General features: G+C 41.6%; 1 protein-coding gene and 1 long non-coding RNA gene across 2 annotated transcripts; one reads left to right on the forward strand and one right to left on the reverse strand.

The window, feature by feature from the left end:
- Window positions 1-220: 220 nt before the first annotated feature.
- SLC26A3 (solute carrier family 26 member 3) lies at window positions 221-22,964 on the forward strand. The gene is made up of 21 exons (XM_027639622.1): window positions 221-337; window positions 3,861-4,059; window positions 4,849-4,988; window positions 5,101-5,211; window positions 5,303-5,460; window positions 6,175-6,339; window positions 7,036-7,188; window positions 7,914-7,996; window positions 9,550-9,697; window positions 9,827-9,940; window positions 10,050-10,127; window positions 10,538-10,633; window positions 11,617-11,723; window positions 11,973-12,042; window positions 12,129-12,221; window positions 13,622-13,717; window positions 14,316-14,549; window positions 16,271-16,325; window positions 16,828-16,973; window positions 17,758-17,823; window positions 18,437-22,964. Exons 2-21 carry the CDS (start codon window positions 3,929-3,931, stop codon window positions 18,458-18,460), a joined length of 2,268 nt encoding a protein of 755 aa, XP_027495423.1. The 5' UTR covers window positions 221-337; window positions 3,861-3,928; the 3' UTR covers window positions 18,461-22,964.
- On the reverse strand, window positions 10,140-17,632 carry LOC113945463. Its single transcript, XR_003527097.1, has 4 exons — window positions 17,518-17,632; window positions 12,109-12,243; window positions 10,815-10,868; window positions 10,140-10,606 (listed from the first exon to the last, which is right to left on the reverse strand). It is a non-coding gene; the product is annotated as an uncharacterized LOC113945463 (long non-coding RNA).
- Window positions 22,965-23,186: the final 222 nt, after the last annotated feature.

Consider the following 23,186-nt stretch of genomic DNA (forward strand, 5'->3'; position numbering starts at 1 on the left):
TCCGTCTTATTCATCTCTATTTTCCCATAATGAGTCTCTGCAGACCAATCAGAAACAGTTCACCAAACAAAGTTAAGCAATATCACAGAGAACTTTAAGAAATTACTCTTATCATTCCTCCTGAGGATAAGCTCAATGGTCAAGGCCACAGTGAAATCTTCCTTTTCTTGTAAAAGTTAACTGAAGTTAGTTATTAAAGTGCTGCCAGTATTTAGGGAGGTTCTGAAGTGAAGAACAGCACAAGATACCTGTAGTACCTCTGAAAATTTCAGGGATATCTTTATCCATAAAATCTTGGTGTGGTTTCTTCTGAAGAGCTTCCTGGAAGACATACCAGGTACAATTTTAACTTGCCATTGTAGGTATGGGATATGTGAAGTAATGCTTATAAATTAAATCCTTCTAGTCATTTGTTGTATTTCTTGTAAAATGTAAGTTTCCCTTGTGGAATTTCTTTGTATTTTTTCAAATGTTTATGTTACAGAGTAGTATTTGTTAGTGGGTATACACAGATTGAAAAGTGGGATGGAGCATGTTGATATTTAATTTAAATCTAATTCCATAGAAGTTACCAGATTTTTGTGTACTTCTTAGTCAGTATTTAGGATAAATTAATAAATGGGAAAAACTATCCCTTTGTTAATCCCCTCAATAAAATGACTCACATCAAAATATATGTTACCAAAGGTTCAAAGTGCTGGAGTAGAAGTTTTTCACATGTGAGAGATGGCAATGCTGTTAATTGCTGGCTATTAGAACAGGATCAGAGGCTATATGGAATAAAACTGAACCAGAATGCTATTTCTGGGGTTTCAGGTCACACCTCATCTCCGTCAATAGGGAGTGAAAGTTGTTACCACTTGATAGTTGTGCAGCATGAGCTTGGTCTGTGCTCTTGTTTCCTGTGTATGGGTGGGCATGTTGTAGAAGTCATCAGAAGAATTAGTCATGTCCCACGAGGAGCCCAAGAACTTAATGATGGGGGCACTCTGGACAGGCAGTTTGGGTTACTGGAGTACAGACCTCCCTTTTAGGGGATTTGTGGAGGATGTTTGCCTTCACCATGCTTGTACTTTTCATGATATCCTCATTTTATTTAAAACACCTAAAACAAGTAACTTTACCGACAGCTGAAAAAAACCCTTCCTATGCTGAGGGCATCCTGTCTTTCTAGATATACATGGGAAGAAAATGAGAATGAGCAAGAGGAGGGCTGGAGTCATAGTAGCTGACAACTGCCAACAGAGCCCGTGAAAGAGGGAATGAGACAAAAAAAGCTCAACCAGTGTGGGTGACTAGCAGCTAGTGGTCATCTAGCTACAGCAAGGTGCTGCTCTGCATGGTGTCATTTACCTACCAGGAAACAGACTGAAGGCACCTTCCACCACACTTCAGGTACTCAGGCTGGCTTGGTTCAGCTTAAGCAGACGATGTATGTATGTTAACTGTGTAGCACTGCAGTCTTTAATGCAGACTCTTTCTTGCTTGGTTCAGCTTGACAAGACCCTTGGGGTGAGGCTCCTGGTCTCCTCCTGCAGCTCTAAGCCATCAACCCAAAGCTCAGCTAGCAGAGAGTCTGTAAATTGAGATTTCAATGAGGAGGTAAAAAATACATGCAAAACGCACCTTCAGTAAGACCAGCACTGATAAACCAAAGGAGATTCACAGAGTTGTAAAGAAGCATATTGTATATTCCCTGAGACTGAGGCACTAAATCTGGCCTGAGGAAAGAAGAATGGCTGAGTGAGGGGCAGTAGGGACAACTGAAGTATTCACAAAAACTACAGCAGCTGCAGCACTGAGGAAAGTCTGAAATTAATCACCCACACACTTCTTTTATTTTTATAGCTTGTGAACATTTCAAAGGGTACAAATAGTACATCTCGTACCCTACAATGTAATGAACAAAACTAGTCAACGGGACTTTCAGCAATATTCATCTTAGGAAGTCTAAAAGGCAGATACATGGACTAGGAAACAGAACAATTTTAAAATCTTTAATAGATAGAACTTCTTCCCACAAATCTACGTAACCAAGATTTGTCACAGAATGGACTAAATCAACCAATTTTTTCATTGAAATTTTATCAGCCTCAGGTTTGGTGCTCTGATCCCAACAGAGGCAGAGACAGCAGTGTACAATTACAGGATCAGAGTGTGATTTTAACTGACTTTGGATCAGTGTCTTGAATCAGCTTAGATTTTGAGCATTGGTCTGTTAGAATAATTACCTGCCAGTTTTTGGAAAATACTACAGATCTCATTTTCTAGATTAAAACAGATAGTAAAAATGCTTAATCCATTGCGAATATAATGAATCCTTTGTGAAAAAAATAGTATGTCAACTAAAGAAGCGTATCTAAGAGGTACATCTGACATTACTTGGACTTCTACACTTATTTATGAATTTCCCCAGAATGAACTATAGGGAAACTAAAATGAAATCACTTGAAATAAGTCAATAATAGGCTCTGAGCTGTAGCAAAGTTTCAGGATGGGATTCACATTTTAATGCCAAAATTGTCACAGATGAAAAACTTTTCCTCTGTTCGTAACTATGCAAACAGCTTTGTGCTACATTCAAAGCTGTCCTGTGATATCTCCAAATATTGAATACACACCAGTCTGAATTAGAAATACACGCAGAGTATTTCAATGAGAGTCAGGCGACAGACCTGGGCAAGGAACTAGTGTTAGCTGGGCATCTGTCATGAGACCGCCAACAAGCACCAAGGTACCAAGTAGCATTTGCACTGGGGGACAGAAAACAAAGAAAAATCCCTTACTATCAATGTCACAAAAGACTTTTTGCTTTCTATGATACATCTTCATCTCTGAGTCAAAAGAAAATAGAATAGGAGAGAACAGATTAGTTCCAGCTGGGAGGGTCCTTCAACGATCATGTAGTCCAACTGTGACTACAAAGAGCAAGTTCCACAGCTTCTGTCTAGGGCTAGTACTGTATTAAATATTTAATGGTGGCTTCAACTGAGATAAATGTTTTTAGACAGTACATTTGTTTAGCTGAATTTGATGTGGGAAGAATGTCAGGCATAGTGGGCAGCACAGTGATGGCGTCACTAAATTGCTCCAAAGTACTCAGTGGTATCAACTGAAATGAATCTTGAATCTTCTCATGTGTAATGAGGGCTCCAGAGGTCATTTCTGGACTGACTGAGAACAGTTTCTATTCAATATAAACAGGCAAATGTGGGTTGGGATAAGGCAGAAAATAGTATTTAGGTAAGATATTGGAACAACTGTTTGTGAACATGAAGCAGAGGAGAATCAGTCCAGATAACCCATGGAAATAAATCTTACAAATAACTTAACAAGCAGCAATAGTGTGCTTTTTTACTACTGAGCCTGATCTGCCTGTCACACAGACCTAAGCCAAAAGATTCTGCCCTGTCTCTGAATCCGAGAGGATACCTGAGCCCTGCCTTGGCTCTGCCTTTCCCCTCATGTGTCAGTGGCTTTCAGTGAGCTCCCAGCTCTCGCAGCGATGCCACAAAGAGAAACTGCTTGGGATCTGCTTGTTTATTCTTTAGGAAATTAATCTCCATTGAGGGAGGAAGTTCTTGGTTGTAGATGGCTGACTCAGAGATAAATTACCTCAAAAACCATCTCCACTTTTTGGCCGCGTCTTTAGAAAGAAATAATTCATGCTCCAGTGAAACACTGCTCTGAAGCAGGAGGAGGAGCAGGGCAGGAGATCACCTTGGCAAAGTGAAGCAGGTGTCTCAACCATCCCTCTTTTGATCTTCAAAGGTGGTAACGCTCAGTTTGGAGTTCACTCAGCTATGCTATGACTACCCTCCCCACAGTACATAAGGAGCTAACCCTGTTCTTCATTTCAGGTTTTTAAGTGCCTAAGCCAGAGAGAAGCATACACAAGTCACCATACTCGCCCAACATTTCAAAAGAAATGGTTGAACCTGTGGGCAATCACTATGTTGTAGCCAGACCTGTGTACTCGGAGAATTCATTCAATGAAGAGCATGAGAAATTGCACAGATACCATAAAACCTTTTGGGACCACCTGAAACTCTATTTCCGGTAAGGAGATTTTTATTTTTTTTTAAATATGGATCTAAGAAACAGCCTGAACTGCTCTTGGACAGCATGAACTCCATCCTGATGACATCCATCTCAGATGAAAATTCTTTAACTATATTCAGTGTCAGATCTTTCTAATTAATTTTAGCTGCTGTTACCCTTAAAAGTCTTCCCACAGTTGTATCTCAGCTTCTCTTTTTCTGGGCATTTGGCAACACAAACTCTAGAGAGATCTTATTACAGCCTTTCAGTACTTAAAGGGGGCTTATAAGGAAGATGCACACTGACATTTTACCAAGGCCTGTTGTGACAGGACAAGGGATGATGGTTTTAAACTAAAAGAGGGTAGATTTGGACTGGATATAAGGAAGAAATTGTTTATGATGAGGGTGGTGAGGCACTGGTATGGGTTGCCCAGAGAGGTGGTGGATGCCCCATCCCTGGAAATGTTCAAGATCAGTTTAGATGGGGCTCTGAGCAATCTGACCTAACGGGTGGCATCACTGCTTACTTTAAGAGGGTTGGACTAGATGATCTTCAGAGGTCCCTTCCAACCAAAACCATTCTATGATTCTACAAGAATTTTGGTTGGAAAGGACTTTTGAAGGCCACTGAGTCCGCCTTGAAGCACAGCTGGCAGTGCAAATTGGTCACGGCTGTATCTGCATGAGATTTTGACCTCTAGCAGCCAGAACCTGAATCATTTTCTCTTCGATTCTGCTCTGAAAACAGTCTACAACTCAGCTGAGCTGTTCACTGACAGAATTCTATCCTCTTGTGCCTGTACAGCTGCTCCCCACAAAAGGCCAAAAAAATTGCTCTGCGCTTCTTTCCTGTTGTCTCATGGCTGCCAGCATACCGCTTCCGGGAGTGGATCCTGAGTGACATCGTCTCTGGCATCAACACAGGGCTCGTGGCTGTGCTACAAGGTATCTTCAGGAAATGTGTGCCCTGACACAGCCTGCTAGGCCAGGTGCCAAGGCACTGCTGACTGCAGCCTGCAACACGCACATCGCCTTCCCTGGCTCTCTGTCTTCACAGGTCTCGCCTTTGCTTTGCTGGTGAATGTCCCCCCCGGTTATGGACTCTATGCAGCATTTTTCCCTGTCCTGGTCTATTTTATCTTTGGCACATCCAGACACATCTCAGTGGGTAAGTTCAGGCAAGCAACTCACCCTCCTCACTGATGATGAAGTACATGCTGCCCCTTTGGATCTCTTGACGAGTGCCTTGTGCTGCTCAGGTCCTTTCCCCGTCCTGAGCCTGATGGTTGGAGGAGTCGTCACCAGGCTGGTCCCTGATGACAGCACTGGAAATGGCAATTCCACAAATATCTCAGCAATAGATGAAGAGAGGGTGATGGTGGCTGCATCTGTAACCTTTCTTTCTGGGATTTTTCAGGTTGGTCAATTGTGTGTATACCTCTACACATATCTATATGCACCTATATGAATAGTTGGGTGGTAGGCTGACCTTCCTCTTTGGTTTCTGCTGTTGCAGTCACCAAAATAATCCTCTTCCCCTTCCTGTGTAACTCCCCTTGGCTCACTGATTAGGAGACATTCCTTGGTTTTGCACAGACCTGAGCCTACAGTCCACACAGCTGCAACCTACACCTACAGCAAAAAACAACCTGCTGCATAGGAAAAAAGTAGCTGTGAAAATAAGTTAATGATGCAGTTGCACCAAGCTCTGCCTCACAATAGTAAAATATTTGGATTTGTCTTTTAAAAAAATCAAACAAATTTATCCTTATGTCCTAATAAAGATTTCCTACATTTCCTCCCTTCCTAACAATATATTTGTACTTTGTGAAACAGTGGTACCCTGTGAAAATATAGGTACTGAAAACCCTAAAACTAAGGAGGTTTATTTTAGCTATAAAATAAAAAGAATGGATTTTAACTGCTCTAGCAATTACTCTTACTAGTGTTATGCCTCCTGTTGCTAAATCTCAACTTTTATTGCAAGTCTGGTGATAGTATATTCCTCAGTCTCTGGATGGATGGGATTAGGTGAAAATATCTACTTCCATTAAATACAATTCTCTTTATTGCAGAGATTGCTTAAAAACATGAATGAATCCCACTGACGTATGCTTATTTTGCATTTCAGTTGCTTCTGGGAATTTTCCGGTTTGGATTCTTTGTTATTTATTTATCACAATCATTAATCAGTGGTTTCACGACTGCTGCAGCTGTCCATGTTTTGGTATCTCAGCTGAAATTCATGTTTCAGCTACCTGTTCCTGGATATGTTAAACCATTAGGCATCTTCTATGTAAGTGCTAAGAGCTCATTATTTGCTAATGTTATTGATGTACCTGTGTCTGTGTATCACATGGCAGTAATAACAGAACTCAGCATAAAACAGCCAAGCAGGAGGAAACACAAGAGAAGAGAGATGTATTAGTGTTTACTAATTAGTGATTAGTATTTGACCAATCTTTAAATTTATTACCAAGCACCAAGTTACACCCCATTGGGCTAATTAGATACTATTTACTGTTGTGTAGTGGCATATTTCAATTAAGCATTCAACTCTGCCTTAGGCACCTTATTATTCATTTTTACTGGACTGATATTATACATATTTTATTTGCATATGACTCTGGATGAGAAAGGAGGAAGGAGAAGGGCAGGAAGCAAGGAAAGGAGAGAGGCACTTGCTCTTCAGTGCCATTGTTCACATTTCCCATCACACACACATGTGTGTTGCTCCAACCCTCCTTCAGGGGAAAGCCAGGAGGGGAGGGTCACAAATCAGTGGAAAGGTTCTTTTGTGGATGCTTTCATCATTTGGCTGATGCACATATATTCATGGGGGCTTGCAGTCCACATCATGCCACAGGGAAAAAATCTCATCCATCATAATCCTTAAGGCAATTCAGATAAAGGCTCTTCTGGAAGGGATAGTGGTACTGTGCCAGAGCACTACAGTTTCTAAAGCACTTCTTGTTTCTTCCTGATTCTGCAGACTCTGGAGAGCTTTTTCAGCCAGATTACAAAAACAAACATTGCTGACCTTGTCACATCCCTGCTTGTCTTGCTTATCGTGTTCGTGGTGAAAGAAATGAACGATCGATACAAAGAAAAGTTACCAACTCCCATCCCGATCGAACTCATTATGGTAAGTCACTTCCCCTTGATTTTGCAATTGCTCCATGTTACGACACAGAAAGCAGAGTTTTAACTATTTCTTCTCCTGTTCTCCATTAAATGACGCATTATCATTTTACCTATAAGGAAAAATTGACAGCATCTGTGAGCTATTGTGAGATATTTTACCTCTACTTAACTGTTCTTAATTGAACATATCTGTGGTGTTATAAACTATGAATTTTTTAGTTGGACGAGATTGACTCTGACACCAGCCAGCTGCAGTCTCACAGCTGGGGCCCCTCTGCACCCCACTTGCAAGCAGCCACTGAAGTCCCAGCCATCCATGCACAAAATTATTTTGCCCTCCAGCAGCAGGTTTTGCCCACTCCAAGCAGCAGAGGCAGGGGGAAGCTTCTACAGTCCTGGAGGATGTTGTATAGACTTAAGTAGCACTTTTTTTCTCCCAGAGTCATTACAACACCTTGTTAGAACATACATAGTTTGTTGGGTGGGAAGATCTCTGTTGTTAGTAAGATATTCTGTAATAATCTGTGTGATTTATGAATGTAAACTCATACCTGTAAGGTCATTCAGGAATGACATCTGCAAAGGGATGTGCAGACCTGGGAAATAGTTCTGCCACTGTTGATAAGGCTGGAGAGTGCATGGGAGAGGGAAGGTAATGGTGTTTAATAGTTTCTTCACACTCTTGCATGAATGTGTCTAATGGAGGTGCGGTTTATTATCTTTCAGACAATCTTAGCAGCACTGATTTCCTATTTTGTTAACTTGGAAGAAAAATTTAATGTAGCTGTTATTGGAAAACTACCGGAAGGGTAAGTGATTTACTTACAATTCACCAGTGGAACAAAATGTTCTCTCTAGTTTGGCAGTGTTAAATCAGTTCAACTATGTTTCTGATTAAAATTATCTTCTTCATCTTCTTTCAGTAGGTAAATAAATATTTTTCTCTTGACAATATGACACACTTTCAATGGATTTCAATATGTAAAAGTTACTCACTAGAGCACATCTCCTACTTATTAAGGAATATATTGAGACATGAATTAATTGTGTCCTTCACTTTCTAAGACAGCTGTTGAGCAGGAGGTTCATATTTGTCCCTTTTATTGGGCTACTCCTGAACCCCTTGGTTTCCCTCGAAGTACTTGCACAGTTCAGCAGCCACCACCAGCCCTGGGAAGCCACCAGGGCACTGCACAGTTCTCCTGCCTGGTCCTGTGATTGGCCACCAGCATTTCCTCAGGCACCATTATCCTCCAGAGGCCTCAATGTCTGCTCCTCCAGGAGTATATCCACTTATAGGGTATTCATGGCTAGGCTTCACAAACAAAGATTTAGGAAGGCTCTATCCACATTCGTTACAAGCATGCTGGTGGCTTATGAGGCCAATACGAGATAGACATGTCTGATTGCAAAAGGCACAGCAGAAAGACTCCTTAGGTGGTAAATTCTGCAAGACACCATTCTTTTTGCATTGTCTTCTCTCCTCAAGAGTGATCCTGCGTGCGTTCTCAAAGGAGACAGCTGCGTTATAGATGGTGTGTCTCCAGGCCTCCCGATTGGAGGCCAGAGTAGACCGGTTATGGTATATATCCATATATAAAGTACATCTGGCTATGCCAGAATTTTGGCATAAAGAATTAATAGGCATGCATTAAGTTAAAAAGAGGAAGGAAGACCTTTACTAGGACAACATTGCTCTCTGTAGCTTCAGGGGTGTTAGTAGATGAAGTTTGCAGAGGAACAGCTTTTTCTGCTTAAGAGTCTCTTTTCTTCAGATTTCAGTTCACTGAAAAAAAAAGAAGGGAAAAAAAAAAGAAGCCCAGAGGGAAAGTCTCCTTAGGAGAAGACCTAGCATTCTCCCTAGGAGAAGACCCCAAACAAACCAGCAGAAAATGGTAAAGCTAAAATTTCTAGGAGGTAGATAGCCTGAGAGACTAGCCAGTATTACCTGATATTGTAAAAGAGCCTCAATGAATCACACTGGTTTGGTTTTTTTCCATTGTAATTAAGTGAAATCTTTCCATGTGCAAATTGCCCATGCGAGGGCCTCAGTGCGGTATCAGATCCTACATCCATGTGTAACCAGAAGGAAGAACTGTGTGTGCATCTCAGATGAAATAAGCTGTGACTGGAACTGGCCAAGTAAATGAGAACATGCTGAAACACAAACTGAGTTGAGTGCAGATAAACAGAGTCCCTCTCCTGATTAAGGATTCCCCAAAGTTTTATAGGGTTCAGGCCCACAGCTCTGTGTCGCGTCTCTCCGAAGTGCTCATTATGAGCTTGACCACTCCCTTGCTCTCTTGGCTGACAGCTTGCCTCCTTAGGCATATCCTTAATGAGTAGAGTTTTTTTCTTTCAGGTTTGAAGCACCTGTTGCACCTGATTTAGGTATCCTCCAGAAATGTGTTGGTGATGGCTTTTCCATTGGAATCGTTGCATTTGCAGTGGCCTTCTCTGTGGCTAAAGTGTATTCCATCAAGCATGACTACCCAATAGATGCCAACCAGGTAGGCAAATAACAGAGATCAATATGGTGCATTTGTCAATGGGAAATAAATCATTTTAGGAATGCTTTACCTTCTGAATAACTGTTATGAACCAGCTTTTAAGAACAATCTTTTTTGTTTTTATTTCAGGAACTAATTGCTTTTGGTCTGGGTAATATAGTTGGTGGATCATTCAAAGGATTTGCCTCCAGCACTGCTCTGACGAGATCAGGTGTGCAGGAGAGCACAGGAGGCAAAACACAGGTATAGAAGACAACAAATCATGATGGTGTTTAACGAAACACAGCTCTATTTTTTCCTAGCTGATCATAATGCCTGCAGGCACTCATGGTGGAATTGTTCTCTCATGCAGATTGCTGGTATTATCTCATCTGTCATCGTCTTGGTTGTGATCTTGGCCATTGGGTTTCTCCTGGCACCATTACAGAAGGTATTCACTGGTTTCACTTAGTGCTTCCTCCTGCTTTCCAAAGACAGGGCTGCTCTAGGAGTCACTGTGACTGTTCATAGACTTCAGGGGGAGCAAAGCAGGGTTTTGGAAAACTTGGTTCTTTTTTCCACATCATGCCAGAAAGGACCACTACATCTGGTCCTTCAAAGGAAACACGAGTACCTGAACATCAACCACCACAGCACCAGCTTTCAGGTGCCATAAATAAGTGGGATTTGCAGCCTCAAGTCAGACACCTGCACCACAGCTGGGGAGGTTCCATCAGTTGTGATGTACCAGGAGCCTTTCAGCTGCACTTTGGCCCTATTAGTATGATCTTTTAATTCCTAACGTTCAACATGTTCTTTGCTTGCTTAAATATTCAGCATGTGTTTTGGTCTTTTTAACAGTCACTCCTTGCATCTTTGGCCCTTGGCAACTTGAAAGGAATGCTCATACAGTTCAAGCAAGTAGGCATCCTATGGAGGAAAGACAAGTTTGACTGTGTAAGTTGAGTCTCACAAGCATCATCATCACAAGTCAAGTGCTCTAAAAAAGTCATCTATTATGCAAATTTTCTTACAGGTTATCTTCTTTTTATATACCTGTCTTACTTCACTAAACAGAAAATACAATAGTGGCATGCCTTTTTTACATGCCTTGCTTATGTTTCCCATTTTGTCTTACCTATTTTGAGTTGATTCACTCTCTTAACTTCATTTTCATCCATTTCATCAAAATCTATTACAATAGCACATTATACAAAGTCAAATATAGAAGGCAGTTACAGAAAATGCCTAAATAACAGAAAATGTCTAAATACCTACTGCATTGACTATGCATTCAGGCACACTCATGCAACATATTATATGGAAGATACACAGCAAAAAACAAATGACAACCATGACTTGAAGGATTTACTCCAAATGGTAAAACTCATGGCTCTAGGGCAGGACTGGTTACCTCTAACATTCAGAAAATTTAGGCTCTTGCCTTTCTTATATGCCAGTTCCTTGTATTCACAAATGGTTCCAAGCCTCAATTTTCCTGGCTATCAAACAGATATTTTTACACTGTGAAAATGCTTTGAGCTCTGAGGCTAAAAATCATTCAGTATTACCTAGTCATTTATCAGTCACATACATCCACAGCACCGATATTTGCACGTTTACAACTCTCAGCTTAAAAGGATCCTGATTTACTTGTAGCCTTTCCTTTCTGCTGAATTTTTATTGAGCATTTAGTGAACCACCTATTGAACAGCCACACCCCTATCATTCTAGGCCTTTGTTGTCTAGAAATGGTCATCCCTGGAAACACTCCCAGGTGCTGGTTGGTGACTCTGGTTCTGTTCTACAAGAAAAAAGCCCTCACCAAAAGCAGATGGATATCCTGGACCAGATCTGAGATCTGTTGCTGCTCCCACCCTGAGCTCATGACCCAGGTTCTTGACATGCTCATAACCACTGCCATCTGCTGCTCCTTACAGATCATATGGGTGGTGACTTTCGTAGCTACCATCTTTCTTGGCCTGGACCTTGGACTAGCAGCAGCTGTGGCATTCCAGCTGCTGACGGTGGTGATCCGCTCCCAGATGTGAGTACTTGTTGAATGCAATGATATCTCAGGGCCTCCCGTTATAAATGAATTCCCTCTGTACAGAGAAGGCCAAGAACCCCATGCCTCAGCAACCACATATGGAAAAATAATTTACAAGCGTAAACCCTTGGCTGTGGGGATCTGCTTCAGTCTGCCACTGCAGCTGAGATTGTTTTATTTGATCCTTCCCGTCCTTCAAGTTTTGATATAGGATACCAATAATTTTGTGTGCGTTTTTGTTCACAGTCCAAACTACGCTGTTTTGGCTAACGTTGGGAGAAGTAACATCTACAGAAACAGGAAGGATTACACTGATGTAAGAAATGTAATTTCTTTCATTATCTGCTGCACTTGTGCTTCTGTAACAGACATAGTTACTTACACTTCTGCTTCATTGTGCAGATCTATGAGCCAGAGGGAGTGAAGATTTTCAGATGCTCCTCTCCGATCTTCTTTGCTAATATTGAATTCCTCAGAGAGAAACTCATCACTGCTGTAAGTGTCTGGGGCTCTCATTCTGAACATATGAGTTGCATGGCACATTAAGGTGAATACAGTTTCCCAGTAATTACTATATATGCAGTTGGTCCACAGTTCAAAGGTGAAATTTTCATGGTTAATTCAGATATTATTGCTACTACTGTAATCTCACATGTATGCAGACACTCCTGAGAAAGAGAACAGCCTGACTCATGCTGATCTTACATCATAGCAATGTTTATACTATATATATACTTATATATATACATGTATGCCATATATTGTTGTGCCATAACAATACATATTTTAAGTCCTTTACAAGAAAGTAGTGCAAACACAGATAATATAAAGGGAAATAATTTTATTTTACTGTCATCTATATTATTTACACCAAATAAAGGCTAGTTTACTTCATATTGCCCCAAAAAACACAACCACAACAGTCAGAAGAATGCTGAATGAAATCACTCTATCGAAGAGGTCTTAATGTCTTCCATAACAAACTGGTGAAGGCAGCCAGTCTTTCCATAATCAGCACAGAGACCCAGGACCCCTGAGCTCTCATCATGCCAGCGAGGCCCACCATCCCCAGATTGAACACAACTTGTACTTATAACCTTCCCTTACTGCTGCCCTTAGTGGGGAGTTGACTACCCTGAGCACTGGTAATGAGCATTTCATACTTCATGTGAGGGACTGAAACTGGAAGAGGAACATGGGAATCCAACACACGTGGTTGGCTTTCACCTCAGAAGAGCATAAGGGGGTTCTTTTCTGTGAGAGCAGATGCTCACACAACTCTCTTTCTTTACAAATACTGGTACTTCTAACACCTTTCTCCTCTACCCACTAGACGGATGAGGCAGAAGACTTGCAGGAATCTAGTGTTCTCATAACCCTTACTAGCCTAATTTACCCGCCATCTAATTTTGTTAAAACCAGCGAGGAGGTTCAAGAGACATACGCAGCCAACATGATCAAATTTGGTTTTCTTCTTCAGGAAAAACAATGTGTGAATGACTCATGCTGCGGTTGGGTGGCACAGAGCAGATACAACCTGTGAACTCTCTAGTCTTGGTCACCTGGGTGTCCATCTCATGACGAAGATGAGTAGGACATGCCAGCACTGTGCCAGCCTGCTGGAGTTAGTGGCCTTTGCTACAGCACTGTCACTGCTATAATGCTGTCCATGCTAGTGTCCTAAAGCTAGCACAGATAGGCCTGCCTGGTGTGTAGCACTATCTGTAGACATATTTCCAACCAAGGAAGAGCCCTTGTTTGAATTGAAGACAAGTGGTAGGCAACATCAAGTTCAAATCATGACTGTAAAGAAAAGACACATGAGATGCCTTGTCCTTATCTCGCTGTCACTGGGGTGTTTCTGTTTTTGATTTTTCAAAGTGCTGTTTTTGTAGGTTGGCTTCAACCCACTAAGAGTCCTGAGAAAACGCAATAAAGCTCTGAGGAAGATCAGGAAGATGCTGAAGAAAGGAGAGCTGCAAGTGACACCTGTATGTAATGCAACTCTACCCCCAGCAGAGGGGAGTTAAGCAACCAGCTCCCTGGCTTTACATGGCAGAGAAGTACCTCATAGCCTCCTGTCCTAATTAGATATGCTACTCCCCAAGTTTCCACTTCAAGATTTTAAATTCCTCTCACAGTTAGAGACCTACAGATTTACCAGGGGCAGAGCTTGTATGTGTCCACTAGAGCTTTGTTCGGCGTTAAATGGCAGGATCAGATCCCACAGAGGTGATGATCATGCTCCATTAATGGTAGGATAAAGTTGATTTTCTCCCAGCCCAAATCCTGCGTGCTTTTTGTTGACTAGTTCCAAAATCACTGATTTGAAGCATGTCTGACAATTGACTTCAAGGAACATTAAAAATCATTAAGTGATTATGATGATGATTAAATGATTTCCAGATTTCTCCAGGCAAGGGAAAGACAGAACTTTTTCTAGTGCAAGGTGCAAGTAGGTCCTGCTCCTTCTCATGGGAACATCAGTTTTGCATTGCCACCGCTCTTGCCCTTGCCCAAGAAGCACTACTACCCTAGCTGGGTCTTAAAAAAGAGTACTAATTATGACACTTTTCTCTGTCAACACAGAAAGGCTTGATTTCCATGGCTAACCATACATATGAGTCAGATGAAGAATTAGACAACAACAAAATAGAGGAGCTGGACCAGCCCACCAACATGACAGACTTGCCCATTCAGATCAACTGGGGCACTGACCTCCCACCTGGCATCACCGTGCCCCAGGTCAACATCCACAGCATCGTTCTGGATTTCTCATCAGTATCCTTCCTCGATTTTTCTGCCATGACAGTCCTCAAAAAGGTAATCATAATTCACAAGACAAACAGTGATCATATGAAACTTATGAATGCAGTTACACTTGAGGGATACACGAGGGAAGAGATGGTGCCCAGAGAGACATGGACAGGCTTCAGGAGTGGGCCCATGTGAAACTCATGAAGTTCAACAAGCCAAGTGCAAGGTGCTGCATGTCAATCATTGCAATCCCCTGTATCAATACAGGTTGGGGAATAAATGGATTGAGACCAGCCCTGTAGAGAAGGAGATGAGGATACTGGTGGATGAAATATTGGACATGACCTAGCAATGTGCACTCTCAGGCCAGAAAGTCAATCATATCCTGGGCTGCATCAAAAGAAGTGTGACCAGCAGGTCAAGGGAGGTGATTCTGCCGCTCTACTCCAGCCTTGTGAGACCCCACCTGGAGTACCCTGTTCATCTGTGGTGTCCCCAGCGCAGGCAAGACATAGATATGTTAGAACAGGTCGAGAGGAGAGCCATGAAAAGGATCAGAGGGCTGGAGCATCTCTCCCATGAGGACAAGATGAGCGAATTGGGGTTGTTCAGCCTAGAGAAGAAATGACTATGAGGAGATCTTGGTATATGGCTTTTCCATACTTAAAGTGGGCCTATAAAAAAACTTGGAAAGAGACTTCTTACAAGGGCATGTAGTGATAGGACAAAGGGCAATGGCTTTAAACTGAAAGAGGGCAGGTCTAGATTAGATATTAGGAAGAATTCTTTACTGTGAGGGTGATGAGGCACTGGAACAGGTTGCCCAGAGAAGCTGTGACTGCTGCATCCCTGGAAGTCTTCAAGGCCAGGTTGGACAGAACTTTGAGCAACCAGCTTCAGTGGGAAGTGTCCCTGCCCGTGGCAGGGAGGTTGGAACTAGGTGATATCTCTCAGGTCCTTTCCAATCGAGATGATTCTATGGTTCTATTCTGTGTTTATAGTCTGCTTTTTAAAGGCATTCCTATATGGACTGAAAGGTCAGTGGCAACCTTTGAGTGCATGTAAATTTTAATGTACATTTTCCATAGAAAATGTTTAGGAAATTGTTTAAATAATCAATATAAATTGTCTTGGCATTAAAGTGTTGGCTGTGGTAGCCTTTCTTCATCTGATAAGATTTCAGGAAGCTTTACAGAAATGTAGATATGAAATAAGTCTTTAAACACCCAGCTGGGAGTTGAAGCATCGGAGTTCAATTTCTGCTCCTGCTCTTCCTTCCCCAGAGGATCTTGAACAAAGCAAAAGGCACAACATTTTCACAGTAGCAGCTACAGTTAACTATCTAGAGACACATGGGGTGTATAAATCTATTTCCATAGGAAGTAAAACCCACGGTGTTAGTGGGAACTGTAGTTCTGCTTAAATTCCCAGTTATAAAAATCTCCCCAGAAGATTTTGAAGTCTTTTTTTTTCACCATGAGTTTCACCATGAGTCTTGTAGGTACAATAAAGTCATACAACTCATGAAAGATCACCTTTTTCTCTGTGAGCTAAATGTTTTCAGCAGTGCCCCTTTTCAAAAGGATTGGCCATCGCTGTCTGGAGCCATATGAAAGGACTGTCCTGCCTCTAGGTGCAGCAGAGTTTGAGTTCAAAGCCACTTGCCATTGTAGATCTTAAATGTCTTAAAGTGGTTTGTATATTTGCTGTGGCTAATCACCATAAGGGTTGTTATCATACTGCAAAAAACAGCAATATCTAAATGGTGCCTTCTTCTGGTTTAACAGACTTTGAAAGAATTTGTCCGGCTGGACATCGACATTTACATTACTGGGTCACACGGTGAGTACTTGCCTTTCCGTTGGCATCACCGCAGGTGCCTCATCCCACTGCCTCCCTTGCTGGCCACCGAGCACGGCTCTGGAGATTCACCACTGTTTTACTTTCCAGTCTTGGATAACAAACAGACCCAGCTGAATGGAAGTGTCATCCCTCCCCTGCTGTCCCCAAAAGACTGGGACCATGTGTAACAGCTCATTTTACCTACGGCCACTGCAGCTCTGGGCTGGCTGTGAGACCTGCAATTGGGCACCCTGGGTTGGGCATTAAATAAGAAAAGGGGTTCAGACTCCCTCCTGCTTGGCATTAAGCAGGGCACTACTGATAGGCATTTGTGTTCTGCCCTTTCCACATCCATAAAGATGAAACCATCAGCTCTAATAAATAAAACAATGCATTATACCAGGAATTCCTATGTTCACTCAGTGGGCATGCTCAGGATACACTATTTCTTCCTTTTTAAGGCCTGCATATCACTTTGTGCTTTGATTTTGTTCCTTCACAGAGGGCCTCCTGGACAAACTGGAGAGAAGTGCATTTTTTGATGAGGAGATTAAGTCATCCATGTTTTTCCTCACCATTCATGATGCCGTTTTACACATTTTGCTGAAGAAGGACACAGCCAGCTCCCCAAAATTAAAGCTCACTAAGGTAACACTACAATCTTCATCTTTCATTATTTTAGTACCTTTCCAGTACTGCCAGGCATCCAGCAGTGTGTGCTACACTGTCTCTCTATTTGAAAAGTTAATGACTAAAACTCGGCTGGTCTTCAATAAATTTGGAAAGCAGGAGTGGCCCCTGGTCCAGGTGCCTGGCAAACCACTAGTAAAAGGAGTGAATAATTCCTACTGGTGACTGGCATGGTAGACTTCACCTGAAGTCATCTCTTTGGGAAGAGCACAGTGTGGGTGAGATCCCAGCCCATTCGTCAGCAGTCCTCTATCACCACTCATCCAGCAGAGACTGCTCCTTTCACTGCAGTGGCTCCTGGAAGGCAGAATTTATGCTACATGTAGTCATGTAGGCTTTCCAGCCCTGTCTACCTTCACAAGGAGTGCTAAAGCAGTGTAGATAAATTAGTACAGCCAAATTTGGTGATGGCCTTCCTGGGAGTGTTCTTAAATCAAGAGCAAGAAAGGATCCTTCATACATTAAATCTGTTTAAGTGTACCAGACCCAGAATGCTGCTCACCTGAAACTGTCTAATTCCACTTAGCTGAACTGGCCCAGCCCTTCTGCGCTGACCCAGAGACCTGGCAAGGGTCATAAAGGACCGACGAGTGAGAGCTTCCTTCCTTCTGGGTCAACTTCCCAGGCATTAGGTCAACTTCTAGAGATTTAGAAAGCCAAAGCTTCTTTAATGTGAAAAAGGAAAATCAGAAAATAAGAAGCAATCCATTTCCTAACCCACAACTCCCTGTGTTCTTTACAGGAGAACAGTAGAAGCAATGACTATGTCATCATCCCCAGGAATGGACTGCACAGCCGGGAGTGCACAGTAAGGCTCTCTCTATGGCACTCTAGACATAGAAAACACAGCCCAAAAAGCTGCTCATGGGAATCTGCTATGTCAGATAACAAAAGCATCTTCATCCCTGAGCTCTTGTGTCAGCCCAGGGCAGAAAGCATCCAGACAGCTTATTGATGGGATTTGACTTAAGGCAAAGCCTTCCGGGAGTAGGAGGCCCAGGGCTTGGCTCACAAGCCGCGCTGTGTGCATGGAGAGGCTGCAGAGGGGAAGCAGGCAAAGGCTGTCTCCCCAGGCTGTCCCACCTGGTCTCCTGGCCACCACAGCTCCCCTGTGAGGAGCTCACTGGTGGAATGCCCTTGTGGCACAGAAGTCAACATTAGTCCAGTTTATCGAAATTTCTCAGGCAGAAGGGGAGTCTGGAGACAGTGATAAGAAAGGGATCCATGCAGCCTTTCATCACAGAGTTAAAGAGAAGGGCAGTATTCAGCACAGAGCAACCCCATAAGGAGAAAATGTCAGACCACAGTCTTCTCATCCAAATGCTTTAGAGAAGCAGATTCTTATACATCAGTCCCCAGAGGAAACTTACCCTGGCTATTCCTTTCAAAAGATGAAATTTATTTCCTTTTATTTCCTACAGATTCCAACAGAAACAAAATTTTAGATTTAATTTTCTAAATATAATATCCTCCAATGTAACAATGTCACAGAAGACGAATGTGGATGCTATCATGAGCACGAAGAAAAGAAGGATACTTTTAAATACCTTAAGAAGGATTTACTACATGTGGTTATGCTCCAAGTTTTGGAATGGGCTTGTTAGTCTTTATGTGTCTCTGTATATATATATGTATTTATGTACATATATGGAGGCTAAAATTACACAGATTTTCTTATTTCATACCATAGTTTGTAGACAACTTGTACAGTTAATAAAGAACATATAAATATTTGAAATCTTGTATTTTATAGCACAGACTAATAGTTAGGAGTGATATTTTATCTTCAACTTGTATATAACTTGTATAAAGTTTTCTTGATGGTAAGATATTTAGTAGACTGAATTATTAAACTTGTTCTCAGCTCAGTACTATGATCATAGTGTACACAGTGACTAATGTATCTATTGTAAAACATGAAGGTTGTTCAGGAAGGACACAGGATGTTCAGAGCCAAACATGACTCATTAATTTGGATTGGGCTGGTGTAAAGTGCACACAAGAGGATATGTTTATCGTGAACATCCGTAAGTAATGACTTCAGTGACTGTGTATGTCTGGCTGCATTTGTCAAATACACCACCGAGGCAGCTCATGAGACTTCGTGCGTGGACAGAGGCGCTGGCCCCAGAGCTGGGCTCGGAGGGGCTGTGGGTGCAGAGCTGCCAGGCTGGACTGCTTGGGTCTGTGGACAGATGCACAGAGGAATTTAGCTTAAAGAGTCTACTATGACACTCTGCACAACCCAGTCTGCGTGACTGCCATCAATTAAGTCCCGCTGAAAGTCTAAGGCTTGAAGATGAACTACCTCACAACTTCTAGAGGAAAAAAACCAACCCCAAAGTGACAGAACTTTTAATTTTGCATAACAAGTACTGGAGGTATAAAAATCTTCAGCCTAAAGGGAAACCTAACTATCTTTGGAGTCCTAAATAAAAAGCAGTGTGAAATCACAGAAGTTTTTTTTTTAAAACCTAGTTTTAACTTTTAATCAAGCTGGGGTGACCAAAAGTGTGCATTTGGACTTGAAGTGAAAAAGGGCTGAAGGGAAGAGAATGTATTCTGGGTAAACCAGAAGCACAGTTTTTATCTCAATAGTATGCAGATCTTAAAAACAAAATTTGAAGAAAACCAGATGGAAATAAATGGGAGAAATGCGGCTTGTTTTTAAAAAAGGTACATATACATATGCCACATTCAACTGGCACCTCCATTTAGACAAACTGCCTTCCAAAGGGAAATGATATCAACATCACCTCTCTGAACCTGAATAAAGCCTTCCGTGCCCTGCCACACAGGCAATTTTTGATGTCATTGGAGAAGATGGGATGACTAAAGGCACTGAAGTGCAAAGGTGGATTATGCTAAAGAGGAGGTGATGACTAGGAGCTTTGAAAATGAAACACCAGAACAGAGGGGGCACTAGTCTGTTAATTTTTTTTTTTTTTTTTAAATCTGGAGTTATCTGATGAACTCTGCTAATGATACAAAGCTGGAAGTCAATATTAAAGTGAGGAGGTTTTGAATACAGAAAGAATGAGGTGAGCTTGAAGAGTGAGGTAGAGAAGTTCAGCTTTCAGAAAACACACTCATGCATTTACAGATGAATAACAAGCTGTGGTTCTGTGGTGGGTGATCGTGTGCCAGCATGGTAGGGGAGATGTGGCCCTCAGTGGCAATCACAGAGATGCTACAGGCAGCTCTCTGCAGACAGCAGACAGATGGTGGGCAGTTGTACAATCCTGCTGCACTTCTGAGTGAGACACAGAAGATTCTCTGTCAAGTATGTGCCATGTGCCAGACACTGAGCACAGCAATACCTGAAAACAGGTATAATCAGGACATTGCCAAATTCCTTTTCTACTGCAGTCTTCCAAAAACCATAGATTATATCAGAACAGATTTTCCAGCAGAACAAGAAAGATATTAATGCTACTGTGCAATACACAGGGGAGATTTCACTCTAAATACTCTGAACTTCAGGACTGAGTTCTCCAGTTCAAGAAAGATGATATCAAACTGCAACTAATGAGGAAAATAGTTATGACGATCTTTGTGGAATGGAGAGCCTGTATCTAAGGACTGGAAAAAAAGAGAAATAGATACAAGGGTTTAACCCAAAAGAGAGGAAAAGCTATGCAAGATAAAAAATAGTATTGTCCTGTGAGAGGAAAAAATAAACTGGCCAAAATTAAACATTAGCAAGATATTAGAAGATGGTTGCTCATTTTTACAATGGTGAGATGATTCTGCAACATTCTTTCCAGCTAGAACAAGAGGAGCCAAACACTAAACTACTTTTAAGATGAGGCTTAAACATATTTATGAAAATCATGATACCACATCATACAAGTTTAATCTGAATTGTCTGACTCAGGCTGTTCTTTCCACTCCTGTGCTCATATGTACCTATACAGACCTAGGCAAACATCCCTACTGAAAGCAAGTCAGCAGCATATGAAGTGCAGTATGTGGTGGAATACCACATGTTGCACTTCAAAACCACATGGGATTCATTGACAGGTTTAAGAAAAAAATATTCTTTTCTAAATTGCCTTTTTCAGAACAATTTATTCCAATACTAATGACACTTCTGACACAGCACAGAGCCCCAGAGGATAAATCCCCCTTCTGAAACTATTCACCATTTCTTGTATGGACATGATACTTAGACAGCCTTGACAAGAGAGCCTTGCACTCCCATGCCACATGTCCCTACCAGCTACTTGCCATCCTCTTAAATCACTTCACTCCTTATTTTTCAGTGTTGACACCAGCAGCATTGTATTCCTGATGCTTTATGTGATTTCCCCTCCAGGTACTGGTTATTTCTGCATTCAACTCTCTGTTATTCTAACATTCCTCTGAGCAGTTTACCCTCATGCAGATTACAGCACAGACCTCTTGTTGTGGGATATCATGGAGATTCAGATTTACTGCTTCATTCTTGAGACAGGGACCTTCAGAAACCTGGGTATTTAGGTTTCCAACTGTCCTCCATCAGGCACTGCTGCTGCTCAGTTAGAGCCCTACCATATATCACTTCTTAATATTTTACTCATGAATTAAGCCAAAAGGCAAATGCCATACCTGCTTTCTTTTTGGTAAGCTGACAGGCATCGTGTTAATTCATCATGACATATCCTGAGCCTATTTCTCCTCAGCACAGTGCAGATGCTCCATAACTAAATAACAGGCATTTTGCAGCCGGCGAGAGGGATGGAAAATAAGAAGCCACAGAGCCTGCGGTGCTCAAGCCTACTCTCGAGGCTGGTTTTCACTTTGTCTTGCAGAAGAGATTGCCTGTGTGAAATATAGAAACAAAAAATTAAAAGTGTTTATTCAAGGTCTAGGGCCCAATGGAGAGAGGATTATAATATGCAAATTGAATTTTTTTTTCAATTTCAAACTTTCTATTAAGAAAGAAGTTATCTTTAAGCACTTCTTCACTGAAATGTCACTCACAGTTCTCTATTCCTCATCCTTGTGCTGAATGAAGTTTATTTTCTCACTCTTTATGCATCTTCTCCCTTCTGCTTCCTTAGAAAATGCCTCAAAGTCTACCTAATCCAGAAATGGCTGAAGTTCTTCCATGAAACATTATTACATAAAAATGGAAACATTCCTGCCTGCTTGCAGACATTATCACTGTTCCCATTACTAGAACTGTATTATGTGTCCTTCTGGCACTCAAGAATCACTTCCATTCTATTATCAAAATTGCTTATTAAAGTTTCATAATGACTGAGCTAACTTACCAGCTTCCTGCTGCTATTCCACCCATACCTTTCTGGGTGTATGTTGCATTTTTTAATATTTTAATCTCTTGCACTAATGAAAAAAACCCAACAAATTAATGCCCTATACTTAGAGAATAAGGACATCCAATTCAGAGCAGGAAAACTTTCTGAAGTTGCTGTCTTATGGCTAAGTCAAGACTGAAAGAAGCTTTAAAATTCATTATTCTCACTCACACTGCCCTGACGAATGCAGCCAGTTCAGTTTACAAACTTGTATGAATCACTAATGTGACTAAAATATGTGAACATAGTGAAAAACCTCACAATTGTGAAGGCACAATTAACTACATCAAGATGATTTATGAAGTGCTAAGAATTGTTTTTAACCTCATAAAAATAAAAACTAGGGAAAAGGGAAAATACAACTTGTATGATACTGGTATTTACTTCAGAAATGTAATCAGGATGAAAATGAACCCAACCCTTGCACACTCCTCTGCTGTGTTGGATTCTGTGTCATATATACGAAAAGTTCAAACTTATTTCCCATACGTTCAGTACTAATTGGCAGCTGCAATCCACTGTGCTCCTCCAGTTTCCCAGGCTCAAGAGGACTTTCCACGTGAACCTGTGCCTGCTTTTGTCAGCAGCCCAGCAAATCACAGAGAGAGAAACGATACAAAATCAGGCACTAGTTTTACAGAGCAGAAAACAGTTGAAGAAGAGGGGTGTGTTCAGACTTGATCCATAGGGGAAGCGTGTTCACAACTGTCCTTTTGAGAACACCTGACTTCACATAACACAGGAGACAGTTTTTCACGGAATGAATAGTGAAGTTACTTACACTTCAGTTTTTAGCAAACAGAATTTGACACTCCTTTGAGACCAGGAAGTGAAAGGAAGTGGACACTCCATTCAATAAGGTTTTCTA

The sequence above is a fragment of the Corapipo altera genome, unplaced genomic scaffold (assembly GCF_003945725.1).
Source record: "Corapipo altera isolate COAL_440 unplaced genomic scaffold, ASM394572v1 1b, whole genome shotgun sequence".
Taxonomy (NCBI): domain Eukaryota; kingdom Metazoa; phylum Chordata; class Aves; order Passeriformes; family Pipridae; genus Corapipo; species Corapipo altera.

Coding starts and splice junctions, on each gene's coding strand:
- SLC26A3 (XM_027639622.1), top strand. CDS start 3,929: ATGGTTGAACCTGTGGGCAATCACTATGTTGTAGCCAGACCTGTGTAC. Junction 9,698..9,826: donor ACCCAATAGATGCCAACCAG/GTAGGCAAATAA, acceptor TTTTTATTTCAG/GAACTAATTGCTTTTGGTCT. Junction 11,724..11,972: donor GTGGTGATCCGCTCCCAGAT/GTGAGTACTTGT, acceptor TTTTGTTCACAG/TCCAAACTACGCTGTTTTGG.